General features: G+C 39.3%; 1 protein-coding gene and 1 long non-coding RNA gene across 3 annotated transcripts in view; one reads left to right on the forward strand and one right to left on the reverse strand.

Annotated features, from left to right (window-relative positions):
• The window catches only part of NALCN (sodium leak channel, non-selective), a 303251-nt gene that overhangs the window by 121145 nt on the left and 164460 nt on the right, over window positions 1-17646 (forward strand). For both annotated transcript variants that reach the window (XM_045081349.1, XM_045081348.1), the window contains exon 11: window positions 10304-10435. In XM_045081349.1, the coding sequence (XP_044937284.1) occupies window positions 10304-10435 (132 nt within the window). The remainder of the gene's footprint in view (window positions 1-10303; window positions 10436-17646) is intronic.
• Window positions 1-17646, reverse strand: part of LOC106005234 — a 45735-nt gene that overhangs the window by 11998 nt on the left and 16091 nt on the right. The gene's annotated exons all lie outside the window — the stretch shown is intronic.

Below are 17646 nucleotides of genomic sequence, written 5' to 3' on the forward strand. Positions count from 1 at the left end.
CATTGAGCCATCTTCCCAAACACACACAGTGATCTATTACTGCGAAGAAAGTCACTGACAAGAAAATGAAAGTGTGCACAAGACCCGACATGCTCGAGTCCCATGTCTTTCTGTGGCTTTGTGCGCCTCCATCTGTAAAGAACAGAGATAATAGGCTCTTACCATAAGTGGGTCAAATGGTGGCAAAATTATTACTCTAGTGTTTTTAATGCTTTCTGAGAACATTTCCACGGAAGGCAAAGATTGGGGGAGGTGGACTGTGTGATATGTGTATTTCAAGTGATGAAGCGACATCCGAGGCAATTCGCAGACGTCTGTCTTATTAATGAACCTTCCCAGGAACCGGCAGACAATCTCAGGAATTGACTGAGCCCAGGAGAATTTCTCTTCCATCCTCTGCTGTGCTTACAGACCGAAGTGACGAGATGGTGTGGCCCAGCTGGGACTGGCCCAGGAGAACCAGGGATGATCTGCTAAATCTCCCAGAGCCTCAGTTTGCTGACTTAAAAAATGGGGATAAGGACATCTCTCAGGGATTTGTAAGGATTAGAAACAATGCGCATAAAATGTCTAATGCAGTGTGTGGGACGCAGTGGTCACAAGGTTGTGGAAACGACTGTCATTCCTGGGAGCACACGCTTCCCACTGCCGCCTGCCTCAGAGTACTGTGTCTGTCCAGGAAACCTGTGCTCGTGCACTCCTGTAGTCCGACCTCCCCGCCTTGCTCCAGACCTGTTTCTGCATCTCAGGACTGTCCCAAAGAGCCCAACAGACATACACCCACTTGTTCTCCTGAGCCCATTGCCTCTCTCCTCTTGAGAAACCAAACACATCTCTCCCTGACCCATTCCCACATAGGAACTGGACTTTTCCTGCCCCATCGTCCTCCCCAAATCTGACTGGTCAGCAATTCTGTCATTAATTCAGTCTTTTCTGTTTCTTTGAATCATCCCCCCACCCCGACCCCTGTCTAATACCCCTATCTTCCAAATCAGGTCAAACAAAACTTCCTCAGTACAGTGAGTGATCTCTGACACCCCAACTCAGTTTGTTAACTTTCCTCTCTACTTCCAGCTCCTTCCATCATAGCTTTCACACAATAAGCATTTGGCAAATGTATGGGGGATTATATGTGAGTGTACGCATACACGCGCTTTCGTGTACAGAACTACACCACCTCACACACAGCAGACACAAATTCTCACCCCCCCCATTATACAGGTGCTGGTGACACCTGTCCCAGACCCTGGTGTGTGCGCACACACTCTGGTCTTCAGTCTCTAACAGCAGAGAGACATAAAGAGTCATAAAATGACTGACTCGGAGAAAGAGTTTTGGGGGAAGAAAAGGAACAAAAAGTCTTCTATAAGAACCTGGATTGGGAATTAAAACCAGAAAGACAAAATAGTTAGAACCGAAACAGCACAAACAAAAGGTATAAGAAGATAATTGAAAGAGACCTATTATAGTCTCGAAACCAGTTATGGTTAAATTAACTAAAAAGAGGTGCTGATTGTAACTTTTCTATTTTAAACATTTTGTATTTTATATATATGTGTATATATATATATTTTTAAATATATATTCTACATATTTATATATACAAATAGAATATATATATACCTCAGATAATTATATTTAGAATAGAGACCAGACATAAATAAAATTAATACTATTTTTATTTATTTATCTATCTTCTATTGATTAAATGGTCTTGCGTCTTTGATTATGGGGCTTCACTGGAAGAAAGAAATATTCAGAACATCTTAAAATAATTTATGTTTCATATTATCCCAAACTAACTTCCTATATTGTTGTATGTTTTCATCTTCCAGTTTGAATAAGTCCCATGATGCCTCGATATTTATATTAATCAGGAGATATTTGCCAACCTATGCCAGGCATTCATAATACAGTCTTTGGAGACAAATTTCCATCAAATATTTGTTACATTATCACCTTAGGAAAAAATAAAGGATACGTTGTTCTTCTTCTGAGTCTTTTTTCTGGGGTTAAATATGCAGCCAGTCTTCAGCCCAGGTTTTAGACTGCTCTGTATTTATCTCAGTGTTCAGCACAATCAGTGCTATTGAAGGGGTTGGAGGAGCCGTGTGACGCCCTCCATGCCCTACGGCTGATGACAGGTTTGGACAGAATAAAATAAAAAAGTGCCATTTCATAGTCAATATAGTTCTTGCCTATTTTTTCAATCCCTCAAATTTGTTTTTCTCACTTGCCTCAGTAATTTAAGAATCTCAAAATGAATCTCCCACTTCAAGATACAATAGAGTCAAAAATTCTTGTTTAACTCTGCATTCATCAAATGTAACAACCGACGTCCTTCATTGTGTCAGATCTAAAATTTGTTGAAAATGACTGCTATTTAATCTCATTTTCAAATTTATGATTTCCCTCTTGAATTTAAAACAAAAGTGTTATGTTCACTTGTCCACCATTTAATACTAAAAATAAAAATAACATATACAAGTATATTTGAAGTGATTCTACATAGACATTTTAATTAGCTATGGGAATGTCCATTGAAGTGCCCATAGACCTTAAAATCATCATAGTTTATGGGTCCCCTGTCTAGCAGCCTTGTTGGGGACCTTCCTAACTTCTCACTGAAGTATACATGAAGACAAATTCACAACAATACCGATGACTAAGACGAGGAAAGCACCTTTTGTCAAAATCTGGTGGGATTAACTGGAAACACTATGGGCTGTGGAAAGCTAGTGAGAAGGCAGAAAGCGTTAGCACCTGCAGCCTGGCATTTCACTTATAATTGACTTAAGTCCAAATCAGATGACCTGAGGAAGGGACAGTCCCTGAGGGAGGCTTACTGCTGGAATGCATGCAGTGGCCTCATCGACCAGTCATCACTCTGGGTCCTGTTGTGCCCATGGCGGAATGGTGCAGCTCCTTGGAATACATACATAGAAGGCTATAGAACTTGAGGGGTACCAGTCGGTTAAGTGTCCTACTCGTGTTTTTGGCTGAGGTCATGATCTCAGGGTTGTGAGATCAAGGCTCACACTGGGCTATGTGTTGGGCATGGAGCCTGTTTAAGATTCTCTCTCTCCCTCTCCCTCTGCCCCCCCATCTCTCTCTCTCTCTCTTTCTCTCTCTCTCTCTCTTAAAAAAAAATTACTTGAACTTAAATGTTCTAATTTGTTTTAATTAATTCCCATTAACACATCTAAAAAATAGGATCAAGAGTGAGAGGGTCTGTGTGAGTGCCCTTGACATTATGTCGTGATGGGTCTCTAAGTATCAGAATGGGGTGATACTTGTGTCATCCAGCCTAGAGTAACAAGGAGGTGCCAGAGAGCTGAGGCAGCTGGCCCTGGGCCAGTGGTGTGCTCGCAGATGGTTAAGATGTTTAATAAACCATCTTGAAATGGGAGAGTCCTGACTGGTAACATTTACTAATTTCCATGGTGTTCCCACTATGGCCAATTTCAGGTTAACAACATGATATTGAGCATGAAGTTGGGGAAAGATGTACACAATTGCAGCTCCAGCATACCACACGTGGGGCTGTATTCCCCAACCACCTTCAATCAGGGATGGCATATATATATACACACACACACACACACCCATATATGTATTCTATACATATAGAATATATATATATATGTATGGGTGTGTGTGTGTATTTATATATATATATATTTATATTTATATTTATATATAGTAAAATTTTTTATAATCCCATCTGAAGCACCTAATTTCCAAAGTCACTATGGAGGGGAAGAGAGAAATAGCTTGGAGAAGGCACACCCTTTCTTCATTGTCCCATTCAAAATGATACATCACTTCCATTCCATTCTGGTGATGAGAACCACTCTTCCTGCCCCATTTCGAGGTTAACAGGCTAAGTATTGTCATTAAGCTCTGTGCCTAGGGTGAGGAAACAGGCTTGGGGGGTGTATTGTCAAAGAAGCCACCCCTAAAACTTAACAGCTTGTAAAACAGACACTCATTTTTACTCACAAGTTTGTGGCTCAGCTGATCTCAGTGGGGCACATCTTGTATCTACAGTCAGCCAGCATCCCCAGCTAGCTTATCAGCTAGCATCTCTGCTTCTGGGGCATGGCTGATGTGCAGGGTACAGGAGATGACGGGGCCCAGGGGCACCATGTGGCAAGCCTGCCTGGAATGTCGATGTGATGGTATCAGGAGTTGCAAGAATAAGTCTCAACCCCCAACTATTTTCGGAGTCTCTGTTCACATCAGCTCTGCTATTGTCTTGCTACCAAAACAAGTCACGGGACTAGGTCAAGAGTCAGAGTAGGATGCACTGCTGAGGCCCTGGAGACAGGGAGGTACATTCCAATTCCGGCTCTGTCACATGAGCTAGAAGAAGTGTGAGTCACTGACTTGTTAGCATTATAGTTGGTCCTTCTTAGTAGCATTTCTTTTCCACTGAGCATACACTTACTTTTCATTAAAATCGAATACCCAACTTTTGTAGCAACATGGACAGGACTGGAAGAGATTATGCTGAGTGAAATAAGTCAAGCAGAGAGAGTCAATTATCATATGGTTTCACTTATTTGTGGAGCATAACAAATATCATGGAGGACAAGGGGTGTTAGAGAGGAGAAGGGAGTTGGGGGAAATTGGAAGGGGAGGTGTATCATGAGAGACTATGGACTCTGAAAAACAATCTGAGGGGTTTGAAGTGGCGGGGGGGGTGGGAGGTCGGGGTACCAGGTGGTGGGTATTATAGAGGGCACGGATTGCATGGAGCACTGGGTGTGGTGAAAAATAATGATACTGTTATGCTGAAAATAAATAAATGAAAAAAATTGAATTTGTCTTACACAGTGGAGTTGGCATTGAAAAATATTCATAACAGTAATATTTGCCTGGCAATTTATGATTTGACTTCTAACCTTACTATTACAGAGTAGAGTGAAAGATAGGCAGGCTCATGCTGACCAAGAGATGAAAGTGTCTTACTAACCTCCTCTTCCTTCTTTCTACAATTTGACTTCCATCTTTGGGAAGTACCCCCAGCTTGCCATCCAGAAAAGAGAACAACCCAGTCAGGGCTTGACTGACTCACAGATATCATAGACTTTCAGTACCTTTGAGGGAAGTCACTTGTGGATTTCCGTCTATCCTGTGGCTCTCCAGGGGCAGACGCATGGGAAAGGCAGAGTTTCTAAGGACAGCTACTGGTTCTGTTTTTAAATCTTGTTATAAAGGTACTTGCTTTTTTTTTTTTTTTTAACAATTCTCTATATCAGACAGCATTATTTTATATATCGATTAGAGAAGTAACATACCCAAATGTCTTCTAAATACGGGAAGAGAAAAATGCCCCACTTGCTCATGAGAGATGTATTTTAGGTTTTATGTACTTGGTCTTTTACATTATGCTCTTGTTCTTATGCTCATGGCTCTGTACCCGTAAGATGGTTTCTGAGGATATTATCATGTAATTGCATTGTTCCAAATATGTTTCTTTTGAGGTCTAATTAAAACAGTTTTTAGTACATGGCTGATAAAATGTACAATGCATGCAATTTGTTTACCAAGGTAGGATATTTTATTCTTTCAAGCAACAATTTAAAGAAAGATTTGATTTCTGAGCTGCTGTACTATTCATTATCTTAATTTATCCTCATTGTGGCCTCCAAGGCCACAGTTTTGATGAATGTTTGCTTGCAGAGTCTTCAGAATCTTTAAGGTACTCTTTTATAGGCAAAATTACTGAACAAATTAATAGACAAAGCTCCTATGAAGCACTCAAGCTAAAATTGGGATGGCATAAGACTTCCCTAAAAGTTTATACACTTTCATGGTCCTTCTCAAGAGTGATTATCTCTTTGGTTTGATTTCTTGCATTGTGCCTTCTTACATTCCCCACAAGCAACTGATTCTATCTCTACTTTTAAATGCTTAGAGTGCTTTCAAATACAGTAATAATAAAAGTAAGCGTCCTGAGTGCAAGATGCTGGCTATGGGCTAGACTCTATGCCAGATAGTCTCATTGATATTCCCGTTACCACCTAGAGATGTAGGTGCTCTCACATTCATTTCTCTTGTGCGAACACTAAGTCACAAGAGGTTAAGTTCAAGATTTGAACTCAGCTCAGCCTGTCTTCAAAACTGACACTTTTTTCCCCACCCTGGAGATGGTACCCCCTTCTGTAAGAAACGGGTCATCTTCATATTTCAAATACAAGGCTCTTAAACTTGTTCCCTCTATTTAATCACAAACACTTAGCAAAGGAGCTGCTGTTCTTTCTTCTTTAATACACAGAGCAGCATCAGAGGCATTTTGACTGCCTGTTAGAAGGTAAGAGGGCACCAACTTTAGACTCAAAATATCTGAAGCTAGTTTCTAACTCTATGAGTTTACAAGTCTACTTATCCTTACCCTGTACTTTCTTCAGTTGTGAAAGAGGATCACAAAACAGCTAGCTATCACACGGGGCTGTTGATTAAATGAGATCTTCACATCAGCATGCAACATGCTTGGGGAAACTTGCCACAAACCAAGCACTCAAATGGTGGTCCTGTTTTGATAATACATCTTGGTGTCAATTTGAATTGAGTGAGGATCCCCGTCCATATTTGGTGAAGACTTCACAGTCTCTTGGGAACATTCCTTTCATGGTTAGTTACTCAGAACTAACATAAAGAAAAGCAACATTTCTCATTCTTCTGCTTGAAGTGGGACTCAGTGTCATCCTACAGATCCATTGTCTCATTACACGTTCTGAAACAAAGTTAAGCTGTAAACCTTGGTTGCCATAATGGGTTTACATTTGGGGTAATGAAGTTTACAGAGACCCCTGCTGGCATATCACCTTGGGTGAAGCCCTTTGGGGAGGCAGAATTTCCTAGTGCTGACGCTCTGTACAGTCAGGTTTCAGAGGAGACGACTGAACTGGTGTATGCCAAAATCACAAACAGTATTTGTATCAGATTCCTATTCTGATGTAACACATTACCGCAAACTGACAACATATTATTTATAGTTCTGTAGGTCAGAACTCCATAATGAGTTTCAGCTCATTAAAATGAAGGTCTCGGGAAGACTGCATTAGTTCTGGAGGTTAGGGAAGACACAGTTTTCTTGCCTTTTCCAGATTCTAGACACGACCTGACTTCACGAAAGAGTCTATGATGGGGTCTTCATAAAACTCACCCAAATGATTAAAAAGCCAATGCATACTTTGGTCTTTGGGAACCTAGTATAGGTGGGTTTTAATCTTGGAGTTGGAGAGTGGGGGAAGGTAAGCATTCATTTTGTGATGGCCTAGCCTAACATATTACCATAATATCCAGCAAGTACTGCTCTATTCCATTCAGTGACTACAGACTTTCAGAGTCATGAAATTGTGAATTTGTGAAAAAATTTATAGGTCACCTAGTTTAAACTGCTACTCAAGGAGTGTCCCCTACAACAGAACCCCTCACACTTTAATACACACATTAATTATCGGTAACCTTGTTAAAAATGCAGATTCTGATTCAGTAGGTCTGGGATAGGACCTGAGAACCTGAATTTCTTTCTTTTTTTTTTTTTTTTGTTAATATACAATGTATTATTTGTTTCAGGGGTACAGGCCTGTGATTCATCAGTCTTACACAATACACAGCGCTCACCACAACACATACCCACCCCGGAGTCCATCACCCAATTACCACATCCCTCCTACCCCCTCCACTCCAGCAACCCTCAGTTTGTTTCCCGAGATGAAGAATCTCTTATGCTTTGCATTTCTAATATGCTCCCAGGAAACTCCTGGTCCAAGGACCACACATTGGCTAGTAAACTTCTTGAGCATTCCTGACAGATACTACTGCCTTGGGGATGGTTCTGTTACAGTCTTTCCTTTGTATTTTGGTAATTCCAACTGTCACACACAATTGTTTTTTTCTTGGATCAAAGCCAAACTAAAAATACATGCAAAATTTGTCTGATTAAACCAAAATAACATTGCAATTGAAGGGAACCTTTAAAAGTTGAATATATATGCAGGATTCAAAGAGTTTTATGTTATGTAGAGAAATATATACATATTTGTATAAATACATACACACACATGCATATGTGTGTTTATAGGTGTGTGTGTGTGTATATATATATATATCATATCTGTGTTAAATGATTCTGAAAAATCTCAAGTTATATATTTTGTGGAACTGACTCAACTTTAACATTTCTCTTTACATTAATTTTTATGAAAAAATAAAAAATCAAAGGGTGTAAATTTGTACTGCACTATAGATCCAAGCATGAGTCTAACTGTAATGTTTCTAGCCTTCTGTTTAATTAAGGAAACCGACAGCCAGCCAACATCGGTTGGATTGAATTGAGCTGACGTGGACCGTGTCACTAGCTCTCACTTCAAAGCCAGAGTTACTGGCTCTAATGTTCAGATTTAGCTACTGCACATACTGATCACCTTAATTCTTATTTAATATTTGAAAGTTATTACTTTGGAGAAAGTCGGCTAAGCAGTAGTGATTATAGTGTATCAAAATCCATTGTAAGTGATTATTTTAATGACTCTGTACCAACAGGGACACGTAGACATTCAGACAAAAAACAACCTAATTATAATGACAGCACCAAAGTGAAGCTGTGACAGTTACAAAACCAATTTAAAAGTTTTTTTGACAGCCATGGCTAAAAGCTTTGTTTGGATCTTTCAGTAATAACAGTTTACTTAAGACACAAATCCACAGCTAAGGAAAATAGAAAGAGAGAGTTGTGGCTTTTCTGTCATGCAGATAAAGAAGAACTCAGTTGAAATGTTTTTAATAGAACATTATGTGGAAAAGAGTATAGAAAGGGAATAATAGTTATGGAAGGCGACTCTCGGAATTCAAGAGAGGCCAAATAACAATACAAATTCTAATGAGAATTGAAACATGCCCACTGATTTGCTTATCAAGGTTATGAAGGTCAGTAGTTCCTGTGAGGAAGTGATGTGCCTTTAAATATGTCAGTTGGCAGTCCTGGAATTTGATTTCGTATCACCCGTAAAATAAAGTCAGAGGCACATGGATGTAATGCTTCCACAGCCACAGTGACAAAGACCCTTACTAAGTATCTGCTTTTCTGATAACTCCGACATCTCTCAAATTATTAAATCTTATCACTTTTATTTATCTCCCTTGGTCCTGGACTCCATCAAATATAAGACATAATTTTAATTCTTTGACCTTGGGCAGTTACCTTGCCATTCTTGGGCGGGGAAAGAAAAAATGCCTGGATTCACAAAATTGCACTTATTTTTATTGCAAAGTTTTATAGAACATTTAATATGCAAGCCCTGCTCTAAGTGCTTTACAAATATTGACTCATTTAAAATGGTAAAAACTTTTGGAGGGGCCACTGTTATTTCTGCTTTACTGATGAGGAAGACAGAAGCTCAGAGAGGCTTAGCTAGCTTACCCAGGGCCGCAGACTTTGGATGTGGTCGAATCTCTACTCCGTGCAGTTTGGCTCTGAGCCCATGTCCTTAGTGACAAGTGTGGGGTATTGACGGCCGTGCGAAGTCGCATGTGTGGGCGCATAAGATAGCAGCTCAGAGGAGGCAGCCCTGTTTCTCTTTTCCCATCCCCAGGTTCTGCTTTAGTTAGGTGATTTTCGTTGCAACAATTGAAGCGTTCTCAGGTCAGATCACATGTAAGGATCCATGCCCCCACATGCCAAGAAGAAACAAGACCTCCACACGTGGCAGCGTTAGTCTCCGGGCATCCCTTGATGCCAAGGGGTGGGACTTAGTGGTTTGTTGTTACACACTCAGGTGCTTTCCATAAGCCAGCTTCTCTCTCCTTTTTTGGTGAGGCCTTCAGCCTGTCCTCTCTCCTTTTATATATTGTCTACCCCACCATGAAAGGACTTTAGACAGACTTGGATATGGAGCCTACTTCTATTGTGCACTTGCTGTGTGATCTTGGGCAAATGACTTAATCTCTCTGAACTCACTGGAAAAACTGAGTAATGTATCCCGCTGTGTAGGGCTATGGTGCAGCTGAAAAGAACTAAAGTAAATAGCATAGTTAGAGTGTGGCCGGGAACTTTGTAAGCATTGAATACAAGCTAGTCATCATAATAAGAGCCATTATTTTTGAATGCCTAATTATGCCACCTCCGTTTAGCCTATAGACTTGGGTCCAAATTGTGGTTCCACCTGCAAGACTTGTGTGATAGAAAGTTATTTAACTTTGCCGAGCCTCTGTTTTCATCTCTCTAAAATTGGGGTAACTGCCCAGAATGGCTTCTGTCTTTGTTTAGAGTTTGTCTGTTTTCCCTCCTCAGCAAATGATGCGCTCGTCCGTTTTCCACATGTTCATCCTGAGCATGGTGACTGTGGATGTGATAGTGGCCGCGAGCAACTACCACAAAGGAGAAAGCTTCAGGAGGCAGTACGACGAGTTCTATCTCGCAGAGGTAAGCGGCCAGCTCGGAGGCACCTCAGTGTGCAAGATGAAGTTCAGCCTCAGACGGTGCCTTTTACAAGTAGGAAAATTTACATCAGTTCCTTAAGTACTTGACTTTGACCAAAGCTGAATCATTGTCTGCTTCTTAAATGCTTCTTTGGTCATTGTGTTGCTGGGTTCATTCTCTGTCACCCTCCGATTTGCGATTTGCGTCACGTTGCCAGGGAAACTCCTCTCTCCTGCTCTTACTTACTCTTCAGCGCTCACTCTCGTGTGCTCCCCCTTTCTCACTTTGTGTTCGTCTGTTTCCTACTAAGGGTGGGCAAGCACAGATTCAAAAGACGATAAGTAAGCCAGTTAGTTCAATAATACCACAGAGAGGGCAGGAGGGAAATTGAACAATGCGATGTGATAATTTCTGTGCTAGAAACTGAGGTGTTACCCTCTGCGCTGAAGATTCCAAGGAGCAGGTAGGCTTAGTGATTAAATAAGCATCTTCTAGCGCCCTACATACCATCCTAGAGTTTTGGAATAGTTCTTCTTATCGATTGAGTGACTTTGTTAATAGTTGATTCTTAAAAATTTTAATGGCACTTTTTTATTGTGAAAAATTATTTCTAAGATACACATCAGAATTCAGTGATACATGTTTGTGGAAAAATTGGTTGACATATGACCCTTTCAAAACCCTTTTATCTTTTAAGCGAGGTATACATACACAGCTGAACTACACTTTAAGAAATAGGATATATGAAAAAGTAAACTTAAAAGACAGAAAAATAATAATTTGACTATTTTTATTATAAAAGCATTTTCCATGTTAAAAAAAAAAAAAATCAATTTGCCACATAATTGAGTTCTCTAAGATATCTAGAATTCTTCCAGTACATTTAAAGATGGATTTGGTTAATAAAAATTCAATCCACTCACACATAAACTTTTCAGAAAAAGAATTGATGGCATATACCTATTAAATGTTAACATCCATGTGGGTATCAAGAAATTTTTAAGGAGTCACTTATGAATTCCCCTCTTTTTGGAGGTTTGTTGTCTGTAAGAAAATATTTAAACTTCTACTGTGATGTGATGCTGCCTAATTACGGTGTGGAATATGGAGTTTACAGTTTAGCAAGAAACATAGACAGTAAACAGCAAGTGTTTTATGTTGTGGAGTACCAATGACAGGAGCTCATGAGGAAATTATATACAGCCTGACACTTGAAAAATGGGTATAATTTTGCTGTAGATCCAGCACACAATGATTGAATTGTCATTAAAAGCACAGAAAAACATGGGCCAATAGTAATATTTGCAGGTGAATTTCTAATGCAAGGATTTGAACATTGAAAGAATCCCAGTCAAGTGATTTCTGTCTGGAGTAGAAAGCAAGGTCTATATCCAGCCCGATAATAAGACTATCAAATGGGAAGGTATGGACCCTGTGAAGAATGTAAAAATAAGGCAATTAAAGATACATTAATTCCAATGCTAAAGACCCAGCTGAATTTTGAAGCTACAAATTCATAATGATACCCATTTAGATAGGTCTGTGTCTTTTTTAGCCTCACATAAAAAGGAGAAAGGCAACACTGAGACGGAGGCATCTCTGGAGATTTTCCAGGCTGGTGGAGCTGAGAGAGCTAGAGAAAGTTTTGGGTTTTTTGGTGCAAAATGGTGGTTTATGAAAGCAGAGGGACAGGACCATTGGGCAGAAAGAGCTGCTGCCCCAGGGTTGTGAGGGGTGGCTGCTTACATAATTGGGAGTTGGGGGAAGTAAGGAAAAGAGAGGTTTCAAAAGGATTTTCTTATGTTAAAGAAGACTCACAGGATAGCTGAGGTCTTGTCTTTGTCAAGTTAAGGTTATTTTTCCTTCTAGCAAGCCATTAATATGAAGATAGTTGAGAGCTTCCTGGAGGAATATTTACACTCTACCTGCTTCAAGCGTCTGTAAGGAAAGTGGGACCAAGAATTTAGGATTTCAGAAAAATGCTGGATAACTAAACATAAACTATGAAGTGTTACATAGTTATGATTGTCTCAAACATAATGTTGGAGTCCAGGCAAGATGGCAGGGAGCTATCAAACTAAGATGTTGGCTAAAATCTTCACAATGACATCGAACTCATTCTGTGTGAGGCCAGTTCTTGGGGGAAGGAGTGTAGGCAGGGGTACATAGGAAGACCTGATGGAGAGATTAATGAATGGCAGCCACAGGGAGGGTCAGATGAGAGGATGTCTTAAACTGATGGAATACTTAAAGGGTGTTGAGGAGTAAGAGACAAGACATCTCTTCCTCATCCACATGCTATCCTCCATAGGCCATGTGGGACACTGGAGCATGAGCATCCCCTTCTAGAAAGGGCTGTGGAGGAAGCCATGCGCTGGGACAGAACCAGCTGAGGCAAGGACATAGGAAGCAGATTCAGTGAACAGGGATAAGTCAGCAAAGTTTTTCTTAAAGAGCCAGATAATAAACTTCACAGGCTTTTCAGGCCACATGCTCTTTGTCTCAGCTACTCAACCCTACCGTTGTTATACAAAAATGAGTGTGGGCTCAGAGTGGTGGTGTGCCAATAAAACTGTATTTATAAAAATAAGCAATTGTTCTCAACTTTGGCTTGAACTATAAGAACAGAGAATATGTCAACTAACATCTTTATGTGTTAAATTCAAATATACTAATACTAACAAAAATAATAACTGCCATTTGGGGGAGATTCTTTTATGTTCCCAAGTACTTTAAAAGAATTCATTGCCCCATTTACTTCTTAAAATAGCTGTAATAACAGAAATTCAAGTGTATGGGCTATCATGATTCAGTATTTAAGGCAATAGCATAATATGATATTTTAGAAAGTTTATTTTTAAAATAGATCACACATGGCCCTGCGCTTTCAGAGAAGTAATTTCTTGAGTTCCCACAAATTCCAGGATAATTTCAAATTCCAAAATAGGGACGCCTGGGTGGCTCAGTGGGTTTAGCCTCTGCCTTCAGCTCAGGTCATGATCTCAGGGTCCTGGAATCGAGCTCCGCATGGGGCTCTCTGCTCAGCAGGGAGCCTGCTTCCCCCCACCTCTGCCTGCCTCTCTGCCTACTTATACTTAGTAGTTATTAAGTACTTATTAAGTACTGCCTACTCTGTGATCTCCCTCTCTCTGTCAAATAAATAAATAAAATCTTTTTAAAAAATCCAAAATAAACACTGTACCCGTTAGAATCATCTTGCAGTCTAAAAAATAACTTTTAAGTACAAATTAAGCTGCTTAGCTTCTGTTATATAGCTGGAGACCAGTTTTGCTATACTAACCTAAATTTAAAAATCAGTTAAGAAACAGGAAAAACTTTTCTTTGTTCTTTAAGGCTATGTATACACGTGAAAAGATGAATTTGCTTTCTTTGGTAAGAGTTTTCATTTTTAATTCTGATCTAAGATGAAACATTGTTAGTAGTATTATACACAAAATCACATTTTTATATTGAATATAAATGGATAGTCTCATTCTCTTAAGTACTAAAACTTGAACAGTACTTTTTTCTTGTTATATAAAAACATATAAATATAAAGGTATATCTACTAGACTATACGTTTAACAGAAACTTATCATCACAGTGTTATGCACAGAAGAAGATTAACAGTTTTAACAAAATTCCACTTTTTTTTTTTAAGATTTTATTTATTTATTTGGCAGGCAGTTGGGGGTGGGGGGGGGGAGGAGGCTCCCCGCAGAGCAAAGAGCCCAAAGCGGGGCTCCATCCCAGGACCCTAAATCATGACCAAAGCCAAAGGCAGAGGCTTAACCCAATGAGCCACCCAGGAGCCCCCCAAATTCCTCTTTTAAGAAAGTCACAAATTGATTGGAGAGCTAGCACAATGAAGCCAGCAATAAAGAACAGCATTTCTGGTCAGGAGAGAGGTTTACTTTGTTTAGATCCAAGATGTCTCTCTGGTTTCCTGTTTCTCTATGGCAGCTGTGTGTTTGAAGCAGAAAGGCTTTCTTAAAGCATGGACTATTTGCCATCTTTCAAAAACTAATCTTTTCTAGAAGAGTAGCTTCTGTGTCCCTCTGAGGACATTTGGCCTTATGATATTTGTTAAAATAAAATTAAATGAAAGACCCATTTATTTAACTTCCAACAAAATATGACACCCATATTTCACCTCATTAATCACAAGAAATGACCAAATTAAGAAAGTGACTCATTTGCCAGAACAGCAGCCTTTCAGATTATCATTAAATTTAATTTCCTTTTTGGAAAATTTTCATTAAATAAGCTTCTTCTGACAATAATACTTTTGGTCCTTTCTTCCAAAGGACTTGGACAGGACCCTGTTAGGTGAAAAATAATATAATAATGACCTTTTCAACTATTCCATGATCCATTTCAGAAGTTTACTGTTTATGTGGAATACTGAAGGTACACTGTAGGCTAAGAGCGGGGATTTACAGACACCTCTAGAGGGATGCAGATAAGCATTTATTTTGATGTTATTTAATCTGAATTTCATTTAGAAGAAGAGAGTTACCTGAATTGGATATCTTATGACTTGTGTTCTCTAATCTTTTTTTGTGACAAATTTGCATTCATTTTCTCATTAATATCCATTATGTTCCTATGGAAGTGTGAAATAGAGACTGAAACACAAATCTTGGATAACATATTTCAAGTATCTTTCCTATATTTGGGCAGCATCTCTACCATTTTATCTTCTCAGAACCACACGGCACAATCAACTCATTTATAATTTGTCACCTATAAATGCTCATACATTATTCATTGAATTAAAAGGGCAGAATGATTTCTATTGTAGTATTTACATTATGCATGTCATTTTCATTTGGTTATTTTTCTCCTTAGCCTCAGAAATTTGGCACTCATCTTACTGCTTTACCTGTTAGCCTCACAAATCCAATTGCAAGTTATTTTAGTAAACAAGCCTTTTAAATCAATTTCTCATACTTTTCACTCTAAAAAAAATATTTTCACTAGTGACATAGTTTCCTGGAAACAAATATAATACTGTTTTTTTGGAATAACTCCTCTAATTTTTAAATCAGCATTCCATTATTGGTAATTTTCTTGAGGACAAGAGGGTGCATTATGGTATATATGAAATGGCATGAGTATTATTATGAAATGAAAACTTGGAGAAGAAATAACAAAGCGTAGTTCTTTGCTTAAAGAACTCATATAACCTGCACTCCTGAAAATGTTAGTTAAAATTTGCTATGGTGACATGAAACCAGGTATATCTATAGAGGGTGCATTTTCAACAGGGAGTGAAAACACCTGTAAAGGGGTAACAATTGGTTTTTAGGGAGGCAAAAAAAAAAATCTTACTCTTTCTATTTAAAAAGCAGAGATAGGGATATAAAGTAGGTAGACAGATATATAACATCTGTGGTATTAAAATTCCATATGGGGTGGTGATTAGAAACAAAATATCTAAAAAGACCCCTGGCTGGGGAGGAGGGGTGTTTTAAAAAAAAAAAAAAGGATTGGAAAACACTGACTTAGGAAAATTGTAGGGAGAAAAATATTTGTTTTCTTCACGTACTGTTTCCAAGTTGTTTTAAGGAATGTGACAATATTTACAGGAAGTTTATCATTTAGCTTCACTCTTGAAAAGATGAGTTTCAACTTGTAAGCACTCACACACCTTATCATGTGCTGCAGGGATCGGAGACAGAGGAAAGATCCCATGGACCTTGTCCATGTGGGAGCTGCAGAGGGAAGGAGCACAGCAGTGGCACGTGCCCTCCCAGACCAGGAGTGATGAGTGGGAATCCACCCTCCTGTGGGGTTGCACTATTGACTGGGATTTGGAGGAAGCCTGACAATGGACACATTTCTAGTTGATTCTTATGAGCACTCCTTCAGGTGTCTAGGTTCTGCAGGCAGCCCTGGGGCCTTCTGCCTTTTGTATGGCCAACAGCATGACCCTGGCAAGTTCCTCCTTGTTCAGCTATTGTCAAGACTCAGTTCCCGGACATGGGCTGGAGCCACCCCCTGAGAAGGGTTGCTACAGCTTCCCCCTCACTGTTCTACTCCACTGCTTCTGAACTGTGATATTCCTCTGAATTGAAATGCAGCACTAAACCTTCTGGCCTACATTAGAATACTTCATGAACATGTAAGCTAATTTGATTTTCCTAAATCACTCCTTTAATTCCTGACACAGTTCTTCCCTGCACCAGAGTAATCCCTAGTTATAACCAAGTTACATATATTTTCATGTATAACAATTTTCATAAAAATTTCACCACCTTGGGATTACTGTTTCTCAGAGAACCGGAGAGTTAGCTTATAATAATTAACAAATTATGTTAAAATGAGGGATTGGATCCCACGAGTACTGGAATCAGGAACTCCAGTAGGAAAATGAGTGGAAATATAGTATTTACACATAATCACATAACAGTTTGCTAAATGCATTTTTAGTGGTTCTTGGTAGGTTTGAAAAGCACATAGATTTTCCCACTGAGCAAATAATAATGCAAATGGATCCAGCTGCATATTTAATCATGAATTATGATCCTGTAAGGGGACCATTCCATCTGTCTTTGGATAGCAAATGCAAAGTTAGTAAAGTGATTAGTTGTATTTATATATAATTTGACAATCTGGTTGGATATATTTCAGGTATTTATCAGTAGTTCCCAACTTAAAAAAAAAAAAAAAGGACACTTTGATATGGATTTCATTCTTTCCTTTGGAAAGAAAGTCTGAAAATACAGGCGAAGCCTAGAGAGAGATGTGTGGGTGCCTGTCATTGTTCCCTCCGCTAATACAATAGCCAGGTCCAGCTGCAGGTTGGACCATCAGGACAGACCCCTCTTGTTTCAGTTTCTCCAGTGATTCCCCCAATGGTCTTCATATTGTTACAAGACCCAGACTAAGAAACCAGAGCTGGAGAAAACTTGCCTCTTTGTTAAAGCTTATGGATTATATGTTAATAAATAAATAAATAAAACAAAAAGATTTTAAAACAAAACAAAACAAACAAACGAAAAACTTATGGCAGAGATTTGGATCCTTTGGCTGTCTGGGGCTGACCCTGCACAGGAGTTACACCTGCCTCATGGTTGCTTGTGGTCCAGAGAGATCCAAAAAATCCCACTGATGTTGATGAGCCAGGAAAGGAGCCTCGCTAGAAGCTTAATTGTTTCCAGGTAGAGGCAGTTGGAAATGGATTCCACCAGCCTAGGATGAGCCTTGAC

Source organism: Mustela putorius, unplaced genomic scaffold (genome assembly GCF_011764305.1).
Source record: "Mustela putorius furo isolate JIRA1106 unplaced genomic scaffold, ASM1176430v1.1 tig00000551_pilon_pilon_pilon, whole genome shotgun sequence".
NCBI classification, from domain to species: Eukaryota; Metazoa; Chordata; class Mammalia; order Carnivora; family Mustelidae; genus Mustela; species Mustela putorius.